This window comes from Acomys minous (genome assembly GCF_964271855.1).
Source record: "Acomys minous genome assembly, chromosome: 3".
Lineage (NCBI taxonomy): Eukaryota > Metazoa > Chordata > Mammalia > Rodentia > Muridae > Acomys > Acomys minous.
Window position 1 is genome coordinate 141566820 of NC_140485.1, and position 13448 is coordinate 141580267.

At 40.0% G+C, this 13448-nt stretch overlaps 1 protein-coding gene across 1 annotated transcript in view; it reads right to left on the reverse strand.

The window, feature by feature from the left end:
• LOC311593551 (uncharacterized protein) overlaps positions 1-13448 on the reverse strand; it is a 303384-nt gene that overhangs the window by 42487 nt on the left and 247449 nt on the right. The window contains exon 5 of the mRNA XM_084774924.1: positions 5487-5570. Within this exon, the coding sequence (XP_084631050.1) occupies positions 5487-5570 (84 nt within the window). The remainder of the gene's footprint in view (positions 1-5486; positions 5571-13448) is intronic.

Sequence of the window (13448 nt, forward strand, 5' to 3'; positions counted from 1 at the left end):
GGGGGAGGCTGGGGTGGGGGAGGGTGGGGTGGGGGAGGCTGGGGTGGGGGAGGGTGGGGTGGGGGAGGGTGGGGTGGGGGAGGGTGGGGTGGGGGAGGCTGGGGTGGGGGAGGGTGGGGTGGGGGAGGCTGGGGTGGGGGAGGCTGGGGTGGGGGAGGCTGGGGTGGGGGAGGGTGGGGTGGGGGATGCTGGGGTGGGGGAGGGTGGGATGGGGGATGCTGGGGTGGGGGAGGGTGGGGTGGGGGAGGCAGGGAGAGAGCTAGCAAGACTAAATGTGCCAAGGATGCCAGCAAATGCTCTTGTCACTGCTTGCCCAGGGCATCCCGAGGCCATCCATGCTTGCTCCCTCCCTCACCATGAGTTATCTCTTCCAGCATCAAGCACGTCCTGCGGTCCAACAGCAAACTCTGCCCATGCTGCATGTCTCTGCAGAATCTTCCTCCTCACCTCCCTTGCTCTTGACCAAAAATGAGTTGTGTGCTAATTTTGTCCACCCTGTGTGCCAGGTTCTGACCCTACACTCTTAGTAATTACAGCTTCTGCTGCTGTGTTCTTTAGAGAACAGCACCTCATGGGAAAGGACCTAGCATTTCCCATACAGCAGCGTGCGGACATAAACTGTCCTGGGAAAACTCAGATTCTTATTTTTAAAAAATATATAGCTGTATTTCTACCAAGTCCATTCGCCCTGGGTTAATTTTTGCTGCTTTGGATGTTGAACTCTCATTAGCACAGACCAGAAAGCAGCTTGTCCACCAACTCTCTGGGAACAGCCCCAGTGACATTTGCTTTCTCCTTACAGATTCCTCCACAGTGACACACCTCCCCCCACCCACCTGAGCACCTCCTCCTCCTCCTCCTCCTCCTCCTCCTCCTCCTCCTTCTCCTCCTCCTCCTGCTTCTCCTCCTCTTACTCACGCAAGTCCTGATATTGGCTCAGGGCATAGCAGCATGAGCACAAAGTAATTGCTAAAGAATTAAAAACAGACCTTACAGTGTTCAGCCATGCAGCAGACACAACAATAACAACAACAAAAAAAAGATGCCTGTACCATTTTAATTAAGACTTAAAAAGTGTTGATCTAAACAAATTAAAAGGACAGAATGTCTAAACATTATTATTTTAAACCTTTCCCTATGGTGCAGGTGTAACTATTGTTAATAAGAGGTTATACAATAAAAATCTTTTTTTTTTGTCTTGGTTGGTAAGTGTTTTAAGTACAAATGTCCCTTTGACTAATGATACAGTTATGAATAGAAGATATGTTTAGTACACCTGACCTACCAAATGTCACAGCCCAGGGGTACAACAACTCCAGGACACCGGCTTCCCCCCACTCCTGGTCGCATGGCAGACTAGAGGACATATTTCACCACTGACACCTGGATTGTAAAAGTGTCCCTTAGCACATGTGGTCTGGGAGAAGGACAAACTTCAGAGCTCAGAGCTCGGTACCTACTCAATGCACTGCAATTCTTATACACCATGTTACAAAAGACAAAAGAAAACAAAACCCACGTCGAACTTGAGGCCAGAGTTAAATCAGAAATCATTGATACGGCTTCCTCATTTAATCAAAGCTAAATATTTGCAGATCAACCTACTGTGTCATCCATCTGGGGATGTTTTAATACCATCCTTTCAGTTACATGTCTACACAACGATCATTTGGATGAATGTTAGTTAATTTCTACAGGTTTTTGTCACCTGTGATTATGACGGCATGTATCAGGCATTAATTACCGTTACACTGTAAGGGCTATCAGTGGGTATATTCTTTTTGGGGGCACACTGGGAGGACAGACTGCAAAAGACAAGAGCACTTGAGAATATGGCTATGAGCAGTCTTGGAAGCCACATGCAGGTGGCAGTGAGAAGTGAATGCTTGAAAGTCACTTAATTTAAAGGTGGGGCAGGCAGACCACAGAGATGGGAGATTCCGTGGTAATCCAAAATGGCTCTGACGCAACTGGAGCTGCGTGAAGAAAATAAGAACTATCCCACAGCCGCTATGCGTCTCCTGCTGTAACAGCTTTCTTGTGATCAGCTTAGCAAGCAGTAGATATTGGGGCGAGGGGTAGTTAATATGATCTTTATTGGGCTTAGCACCAAATTGGAATAATATCTATACAAAACCAAAGGCTTGTTAAAACTTCTGCATCACAATTAAAGCCCCATCAACTCAATCAAAACCCAGTAGCTTCTTTGAAGCCACCACAGCACTTCAACGTGGCTAAGAGTGATATGCAGAAATTTGGTTGGTTTAATTAAATCTCCAACTTGCTCAAATACTGAATTGCAAAAAGGCAAAAGTGTGCTGTTCCTGCCAACTCCTCTGAAGCTATAAATTGCACCCCATCTCCTCTGCTCTATTTTCCAGTCCCCAATTGTTACTGCTTTCCCTGGAGGCCATGCCAGCACCAGGGACACCAGGCCATTATAGTACTAGGGACCCCAGAGGTATGATTGGCACCCCAAACCATAGAGGTCATGCAACCCACAAAACCCCACCAAAGACACCCTACTGAACCTGAAGACTTGCTGGTCACCAGAAACCCAAGCCACACAGGCCATAAGACTGAGAAGAAATAGAAACTAAGGGGGAAAACTCCAAAAACCACCCATCTAACAAAGATAAAGTCACAAATCAGCACCTAATCCTATAATAAATCCTAAACCTTCGTGACTGGACACCAGTATAAGAACACAATCAACTGAGGCAGTATGATACCACTAGAGTTCAGGTATTTTACAACCACCACCCCTGGATATTCCAACACAGCTGAAGCATGAGACAATGATATTAAATTCAATCTTATAAAGATGATAGAGGCAAAGAAATAGAGGAAAATGCAATCAAAGAGGTAAAGGGGGAAAACTGTCAAGACCTGAAAATGGAAGTAGAAGCAAAAAGGAATACTCAAACCAAAGGAATCCTGGAGGTGGAAAACCTAGGGAAGAGAACAGGAACATCAGACATAAGCATCACTAACAGAATACAAGACATAGATGAGAGACTCACAGGTGTAGAAGATACAACAGAAGAAATTGATATATCTATTGGTCAAAGAAAAGGTTAAATCTAAAAAGTTAAAGAAAATATTAAATCTAAAAAGCCACAAGACATCCAGGAAATCTGGGACACTATAGAAAGACCAAACCTAAGAATAACAGGAATAGGAGGGAGAAGATTCCCAGCTCAAAAGCCCAGAAAATGTTTTTAACAAAATCATAGAAGAAACTTTCCCCAACCTAAAGAAATAGATACCTATAAACATACAAGAAGCTTACAGAAAACCAAATAAATTAGACCAAAAAAAAAAATCTTCCTGTCACATAAACAAAACATTAAATGTAAAGAAAAAAAAAGAATATAAAATGCTGCAAAGGAAAAAGTACAAGTAACATATAAAGTCAGACCTATTAGAATTATACCCAACTTATCAAAAGAGACTCTAAAATCCAGAAAGGCCTGGACACATGTCTTGCAGTCTCTAAAAAAGCCACAGGTACCAGCCCAGACTACTATACCCAGCAAAACTTTCACTTACCATAGATGGAGAAAACAAGATAATTCCACAATAAAACCAAATTTAAAATTCTTCTATCTACAAATCCAGCCCTACAGAAGATATAAGAAGTAAAACTTCAATCCAAGAGGTTAACTACAACCAAGAAAACAGAGGAAATACATCTTTTTACAACAGCAAAACAAACAGAAGGAAATATGCACACACACACACACACACACACACACACACACACACACACACACTAGCACCACCATCAAAATAATGGAAACTAATATCTTAATATCTCTCAGTATCAGCAATATCAATGAACTCATTTCACCAATAAAAAGACACAGCTGACAGAATAAATGTGAAAACAGGATTCATCATTCTGCTGCATTCAAGAAACAAACCTCAACATCAATATGATAGATAATACCTCACCGTACAGGGCTAGAAAAATATCTTTCAGGGAAATAGATCCACGAAGCAAGCTGGAAAAGTCATTCTAATAGCTAATAAAAAATAGACTCTCAACCAAAATTAATCAAAAGAGATGATAAAGGACACTTCATAATCATCAAAGGAAAACCCCACCAATACGATGTCTCAATTCTGAATATCTATGTCCCATATGCAAGGGCCCCCCATTTATAAAAGAGACATTACTGAAGCATGAATCATACATGAAACCCCACATTTAATAATGAGAGGCTTCAACACCTCACTCTCACTAATGCACAGATCATCCCGACAGAACCTAAATAGAAAATAATAGAACTAACAGATATCTATAGAACATTTCATCAAAACACAAAAGAACATGCCTGTTTCTCAGCACCTCACAGAACCTATCCCATAATTGACCATACACTCAGATAAAAGCAAGTCTCAACAGATACAAGATTACTGAAACAATCCCCTGTATCTTATTAGACCACCATGGATTAAAGCTGAACTTCAACCACAGACAACAAAAAGGCAACAAACTCATGGAAACTGAGCAATTTTGTACTCAATGATCCCTGGATTAAGGAAGAAAGAAAGAAAGAAATTAACTACATTGTAGAATTCAATGAAAATGATGACAGAACACCCCCAAACTTATAGGACACAACGAAAGCAGTGCTAAGAGGAAAGTTCACAAAACTATGGTCATTAATGAAGAAATAAATGAGATCTCATACAAGCAACTTAACAGCACACCTGAAATCTCAAGAACAAATAGAAGCAAACACACCCATGAGGAAAAGATGGCAGGAAATAATCAAACTCGGGGCTAAAATTAATAAAACGGAAACCAAGAGAACAATATGAAGAATCAACTACACAAAGAGCTGATTCTTTGAGTAAATCAACAAGACAGACAAACTCTTAGGATAACTAACTGAACTTCAATTTTATTTCGTTCATTCATCTCATAAATTTTATGAACTTATTTCAAAAATGAAAATAACAAACACTGAGTAAATCCAAATGACCATTGGGTCTTAGTTTAAAAACAAAAACAAAAACAAAAACAAAAACAAAAACAAAAACTCTACTCCATAAAATTGGAAAATCTAAAAGAAATGGACAATTTTCTTAATAGATACCACTTACCAAAGTTAAGTCAAGATGAGATGAATAATCTAAATAGACCTATATAACCCCTAAAGAAATAGAAACACTCATTAAAAGTCTCCTCCCACCCCACCCCACCCCCCAAAAAAAGCCCAGGGCCGGATGGTAATTCTACCAGACATTTAAAAAAGAGCTAATACCAATACTCCTCAAATTATTACACAAAAATAGAAACAGAGGAAACATTGCCAAACTCATTCTATTGAGGCCATGGTCACCCTGATACCTAAGCCACACTAAGACTCTAACAATGAAAGAGAATTCCAGACCAATTTCCCTTATGAACATTGATGAAAAATATTCAAATACTCACAAACTGAATCCAAGAACACATCAAAAATATCACTCACCATGATCAAGAAGGACTTGTCCCAAAGATTCAGGGATAGTTCAACATATGAAAATCCATGAATGTAATCCACCATGTAAACAAACTGAAAGACAAGATAAACCACAATTATCTGATGCTGAAAAAGCCTTTGACAAAATACAACACCTCTTCATGTTAAAAGTCTTAGAGAGCTCAGGGGTACATGGTGTATACCTAAAAACAATGAAGGCTATATAAAACAAGATGCTCACCAACATGAAATTAAATGGAGAGAAACTAAATATATTTCCACTAACGTCAGCAGCAAGACGAGGCTGCCCACTCTCTTCATGTCTATTCAGTTTAGTACTTGAAGTTCTAGGCAGAGCAATATGACAACTAAAAGAGATCAAGGAGATACAAATTGGAAAGGAAGAAGTTAAAGTATCTCTATTCACAGATGATGTGAGAATATACATAACTAACTTCAAAAATTCTACCAGGGAACCCCTATAGCTAATAAACACCTTCAGTAAATTGGCTGGAATAAATTAATTTTAAAAAAATCAGTAGCCTTCCCATATACAAATGGTAAACAGGCCAAGAAATAAATTAGACAAACAACACCCTTCATAATAGCCACAAATTATATAAAATATCTAGTGTTGCTATAATTAAGCAAGTGAAAGACCTGAATGACAAGAACTTCAAGTCTTTGCAGAAAGAAACTGAAGAATATATCAGAAGATGGAAAGATCTCCCATGCTCATGGGTAGGGAAGATTAACATAATAAAAGTGGACATCTTGGCAAAAGCAATCTACAGATTGAGTGCAATTCTCATCAAAATACCAGCACAATTCTTTACATACCTTGAAAGATCAATTCTCAACTTCATATAAAAAAAAAAAAACAAGATAACTAAACCAGTTCTGTACAATCAAAGAGCTTCTGGCGGTGTCACCATTACCCTGATCTCAAGCTATACTGCACAGCAATAGTAATTAAAAAAAAAACCTATACATTTATCAATGGAGTCTAAGACATAGAAGTAATTTCACACAACTATGGACACTTGATATTTTGGCAAAGAAGCCTAAATTATATAATGGGGGTGGGGAAAGTAAGCATCTTCAACAAATCGTGCTGGTCTAGCTGGATGGCTCCATGAAGAAGAATGGAGGTAGATCCGTATCTATCATGCTGCACAAACCTCAAGTCCAAGTGGATCAAAGACCTCAACATAAAACCAGATACACTAATCCTGATAGAGAAAGTGGGGGACAGCTTGGAACTCACTGGCAGCAGAGACAACGTCCTGAACAGAACACCAACAGCCCAGGCAAAGGACACTGTCAAAAGGACAAAGCAGCAGCCTACAGAACAGGAGATCTTCACCGACCCCACATCTGCCAGAGCGCCGATATGCAAAATATAGAGAGACCTCAAGAAACGGCATCAACAAAACAAATAACCTAGTTTAAAAAATGGGGTACAGATCTACACAGTGAATTATAGACAGGAATTTCTAATGGCCGAGAAACATTTAAAGAAATGTTCAACACTGTACACTCCTTTAATCCCAAGCAATCAGAGAGCGAAGACATTCTAGGCCTAGGTTAGAGCGTACAGAGGCTAGAAGCATCCAGGACTAGGCCTAGGTTAGCAGACAGAGGCAGATGTGATCATAACTTTCACTCGTCTGATGTAACCTGTCATCTCAGAGGCTTACTGCCTCGTGTTTGTATTGAGCACATGCAGGCTTCTTTTCTCTAAATATGCTGCAACAACTATTTCCACTGCATTTATGTTGCATGAGGCATTCTGTGCAATCTGGGGATGACTTGAAGTATATGCTTGACTTGAACATATACAGGCAATATATGCAAATACTATCTGTCACTTTAGAATTCCACTTCAACACCTTCCAATCAAGGTCGCTGCCGTGCACTGTGGCAGGGAAGGCATGCACCATGACTGCGAGCTAGCTGATCATATTTTGTCCGCAGCCAGGAAGGCAAAAGCTGACAGGAAGTAGGGCCAGGGTATTAAACCCATGTTATCTGCCTTCCACCAAGCCTGTACACCTCCTAAAACCAACACAAGCTGGCACTAAGTGTTCAAGCACATGGACCCATGAGGAGCATTTCTCATTCAAACCACACAGGTAAAATAATCAATATGACTACCAAGAAATGGGAAAAAAACCCAAATTGTATTAAAAAGTATCTGTCCAGAAACATTTTTCTATCACAAGTAGACTGTTTAAATGAAGAATGGATTACCGTTTGCAAAGATATTATATGTGTTTGATATATTACTAGGAAAAAAATCAGTATTATATAGCTAATTATATATGTACAATCAATACATCCTCTTAATATTTTTCTGCCCAATAGTTAACATATTCAATAAACTCCAATTACTAGGCTGTTTTTCTTTCCAATCCTAAAACAATTTATATATTTACTTAAATAGAAAACAGAATACCATCCAATAATAATTACATATACAAGAAGAGCCTTATTGATCTGGAGGCAATGGTGTGGCAAAAATCACTCCCTGTAAGACTTCCTGCGGTCTCATCACAGTCGAGGGGATGCTCTCTGAAAGGGTGTGTGTGTCACCTGCTGCTTTGTTCTCATTCTCCTCTCAGCTGCTCTTGCAGAAGCATCTCCCGTCAGCATGACCTTTGTTCAGTGTACTCTGTGACATTTTCCCAGCATGCAACAACCTTTGGGGAGGGTCATTTCCTGCCCACGTGTTATGACCTGTGGCTGTTCTATGGCAGGGCCCATCAGATTGCACGGTCTCCACACAAAAATCATCCCCCGTAGTGATTTGAAGACTTGACTGATTCTGTAAGACCCTCCAAAATGGACATTCTAACATTGATTATTAGACAGAATTTATCTTTTTTCTAGAGAAACATAAAATGAATTTATTCTCAGATCCAGAACCCCCTTCCAGAGATTTGTCTCTGCTGAACAAGAACAGCACTGGGAGCCCGAGGAATAATCAGGCGGGATCAGCTCTGATGAATCACACGCAAACACCTTAGAGTCTTAAAGCCTGCGAATCTACATCCTCAAGTGAGGTCGCAATGGAAGAAATAAAGATATTCCTCAGGTACAAGCCTGTAAGTCAGTGCTCCACCCCCTGACCTATGAAGCCAGGCAGGCAACGGGTTTAACCCTGGATGTAAAATGTAGGTGAACTGGGAAATTTCTAGCTAACGATTCTACCGACTACAGCCATTGCACCCAGAGTTTTTCCGTTATGTTAAAAAGATGGCAGCTACCAAAAAAGTTGTCAACACAGGTCAGTCACATGATTTATCTATATCCAGACCATAAAATGCCCTGCTATCTTGTCTAAGGTGATTGTAGTCCTACCTCACTTGGAAAAGAGTCTCACATGCCTCTGGCAGCATGAAGCAACGTCGGCTGTGGAGATATTCGGTCTCATTCAATTATAAGTATAGACAGACAACTCATAAAAATAATCATTAAAAGAATGGAGGCCAGTGGCTGCTGTCAAGAAGGGTGTGTGTATTTGGATAAGAATATTAATTTATTATTTTACTAACCTTTTATAAAATATTATCTTATTTTCTCTTATATATACTTATTTGAAAAGTACATATTATTACTATAACCAAATACTTTATATTAGACTGGATGGCCATATGCTCTTTTAAAATAATATCTTTTAATTCTTTGAGAATTTAATATTAACCCTCCTGTCACACTCCTCCCATACCATCTCTTTGTATCCTCCCCTCCCTACCCACCAAACACTGGGTTTTTTCTTTCTTTCTTTTCCTCCATCAGAACCAGTTTGTGCTGCTTAACTACTCGTGGGAGTTGGGTCTGCCTGGGTAGTCAGCCTACCAGGAGTCAAGTCATTAAGGAAAACTGACACATACACCCTTCTCCCAGCAACTATAAAATACCAACAGCTCCAACTACCGATGAGATTTTATTTCTGCCTCCCCTTCAAAATGTGGGAAACACACTGATTTTTCTATACCTATTGTGTTGTAAATACCTTTTAATCAGTAATTATTTTAGTAGATCTTTCTACTGACTTACGTATAACACAGTCTTACTATTCAGAGTGATGCTATCTGCCTCAGCTGTCTTCACAATCACCTTTTCCTCTCTGCTTGCCATAACTTGGGCTAATGGGATATAGTAAGTGATAGTTGGTGGGGAATAGAAACACAGTTGACTAGGCCAATTGTCGTGCACAATACTGCCTGCTATAACTTCATAGACACCCAAGTCCTCCCACTGCCCATAGTAAAAGAGAGATGACCTTGGAAGCAGAAAGCTCTAGTTTTCTAGCCAGCACTTGCCTGAGGACACCTTCTCAGTTCTTCAGCTGGAGTCCAGGCCACCCCTGGCATCCCTCAAGGTAGCATGAGCAGATCTGCTGTGACCATGAAAAGATTCCCAGGGGAGATACACAGACTCCCTTTGGAGGTCTGGGTGGCACCTGGCAGTACAAAACACTAGAGCCTTACCAGACTTGATGCCCAGCCTTTGGGAAATGCACAGTGGGGCTGGAGATTAAATAGGACTTCTTTGGGTAGGATGGAATCACCAATTAATGCCGTGGGATCCTCTGGGATTCCACAGAGGTCTGATCTGGAAACAAGAGCCTCTCTCCAGAATAAGGACTAGTCATGAGTCTTAAAGACCACATGGCATATGTGTAGATGCAGAAGACATCTATGTAGCTGTTGTACAAGAGGCTACAGAGCTCTGCAGGTCCTCCATAGCTCCTTCTCAATAGTGGTTAAGAGGATGGCTTTCTAAGTTCAAAGTGATCAATAAGCAGCTCATCTGCCTACTAAACGTCATGCATACATATATGATACTATATACATAATTCATGCTTAATAATATATACATATAATGCCATATGCTATATATAGTAAATACTGTACATCATATGTGTGTGTATATATGTATATATGTGTATGTATTCTTAAAGAAGGATATCAGAGAATAAATTAAGAAATAACAATAAAATTACCTCAATGTTAGCTTTATTAGGTGAAAACTATAAAACGGCCATTGTACCATTCAAATAATTAAAAGGAGATACAATCTTACAGATTAAATAGAAAGATCATTAGGCATATGGAAACTTTTAAAAGAATCAAATGGCAGAGTTAGAAGCTCAGTGTTCAAAAGCTGTAAGAACAATGCTCGGATGGTTTTAGCCTCAGGCTGGCTATGACTAAAAAAGAATATTCATTGATTTTGTGCAGATTCCTAGAGAGATTTTAAATGGCAGAAGAGAGGGTAAATTAGACGGAGGGACAATTAGCAGAGCTCCAGACTTGGGAGATGATGTCAATACCTCATCATGTGCACAATTTGGATTTCAGAAAAATGTGAGAAGATGACACACTTAAAAATATAACAAACATTCTCAAAAATTGGTCAGAAAATCATTAACCCAGTGTTGCAAAAATCCAACCACCTGAAGCAGGAGACTGGGTGATTAAAAGCTCGTAGGCGATGTGTGTAAAATCAAAGCAGCGAGAGATAAGGGGAAGACTGCAGATCTAGAGAAACAGTGGCATCACATAAGCTTGAAAGTACTTGGGGGAGGGGGGAAAGCTATGTCCCTGCTTGTAATCCCGAGTCCAAGATGATTCCTTCAGAAGTAAAGGTTGAAAGATGATGTTTTTATGTAACGAAGGCTGAGGGGTCCCCTCCCCTGCGCGTGTTCGAGGAAATGCTCTCCCCACTTCTGCAGTGGAATGACCACAGATGCACCTGAACACGCTGAAGGGCAGAGCAGGATCCAGCGGTGGTGGGTGCGGAGACCCCAAGCTCTGCCGCTCCAGATACCCAGGGCCAGCAGTGGCCACAGTCTTATTTCCATACAGAGCTATGTCAATTATAAAGCTGGACAGTTTGTGTATGGTGCCAAAGTGACATAAGCCAAATCCTGTGGACTATTTGCAAATAAGCCCAGAGATCATATGTACAACAAAACGTCAGTATGGGCTGTGAGCACTAGAAAACCTGATCCTAATTTACCAAACACATTTTTTAATTCCCTTAAGTTGATTTGTTGTGGTGCCTTGTTTTCTCTGTCCGTGGTATGGGAGAACTCAAAAGTAGCTGCTAAGATTCCCTGAATGAAACCAGAAATATCAAACAAACAGCAGACACACAAAATCATACCAGAAGCATGAAAAAGCAAGGCAGAGAGCACCCCTAAGAGACGAGAAATGTTCACCACCAGATGCAAAGACATTCAGATAGCTAAAATTCTAAATCAAGAATCCCAAAAGTCTGGTTCTAAGTTAATAATGATTTCATGGAGGAAAAAAATGAACAGATGAGTGAAACAAAATATCAGTCTAGATAGGAAGTCTCCATTATAGATGGGAAAAGTTAAAGTGCGGATGGAAAATTCAGCAGTGGAAGTGAGATTTCCTTTATCATATGAACATGAATGGTGATATGCTCGTTTTCCTGAAAAAGGCAATCCTGTGAGTAAAGGAAATAATCGGTCTGGAAATAAACCAAAGTGCACTATTTTAATCACTTTCATCATTATCTTCACAAAAACAATCAATATAGAAACCTCAGAATTAAACTGCATCATAGATCAAACGGACTTAACAGACAGCTGTGGAATATTCTATAGCTACACACAGAAATTTCCATCAAAACCCCCAGTGAATACATAATCTTGTTCAGCAGCCCATAGAATTTTCTCTGAAATAGGTCCCACTTTTGGCAATGAAGCAAGTCTTAACAAATAAAACATAATCAAAACATTTTCTTGAATGTTATGTCATAGTGGAATTAAGCTATAAGCTTAGAGCAAGAAAAGCTACAGACATTATATAAATATATGGAAATTTAGCAAAAACATTCTTCAGGGACGAGGGGGACATTGAAAGAGTTGGAGGTAAAGTCCAAAATTTTCTAGAATCAAATTAAAGTGAAAGTACAACTTCACAATACAGCAAGGCACTTCTGAGAGAGACGTTTCTAGATATGTGCAGTTATTTTAAAACATCAGAAAAAGGAAAAAAAAGAAATAAAAGAAACCTTGGAGCTCCAGAGAACACTCAGTGGTTAAGAGGACTGCCTATTCTCCCACAGGGCCAGTGGGGGTTTAATTACTAGCATCCACACGGAGACTCCCAACCATCTCTACCTAATTGAAGTGCTTCTCGTGCCTTCTCTTGGCCTTCATGGCAACATGAATGCACAAAGTACACATGCAGGCAAAGCACTCATACACACAAAATCTTTACAAATTAATCAGGAACAATAAATAACTTAATGGTGTACTTTAATTTCTGACAGAAAAAAAAAAATGAGCAAAACCCAAAATCAGCTAAGGGGCAGAAGTTAATGATGGAGCAATAAAAGGGATTATGCAGAGAGACCCAGTGGCACAGAGTTGGCTTTTGAAAAGAGAAACAAGGTCATCATAACTTTAACCAAGGTAACCCAAGGGGGAGAACACCTGAGAGACGCATATTAATGAAATGAGATTTTACAGATACCAACGAAGTCAGAAAAATGCCAAGGGATGCTGGGAGGGAGACCTGTATTGCAAGAAAACAGGAAAGTCTAAAAGAGATGGATGATGTCCTAGCACATTGTGACCAAAATTCAAGAATAAAGAAAATATTAACAACCTAACCATGTCTATAACCAAGCGATGAGACTGAATCAGTGATGGTGCACTAAAAATGAAAGTCCCAGGGCTCGGACGATTCTCTGCCATATTCTGCTAGACACTGAAAGAACCAACACTAGTGTTTCTGCCACTACTCCATAAAACAGGGAGGAGCAGTGTCACCCACTCTGTGAAGTCGGCGTTACATTCTAGTAAAACCACACAAGAATGTAAAATTCTCAAATAAAATGCTTGTGAACCAAATTCAACCACACACTACAAAGTTAATTCTCCATTATTAATTTGGTTTCACTAGAGAATTCAAGGATGGTTCA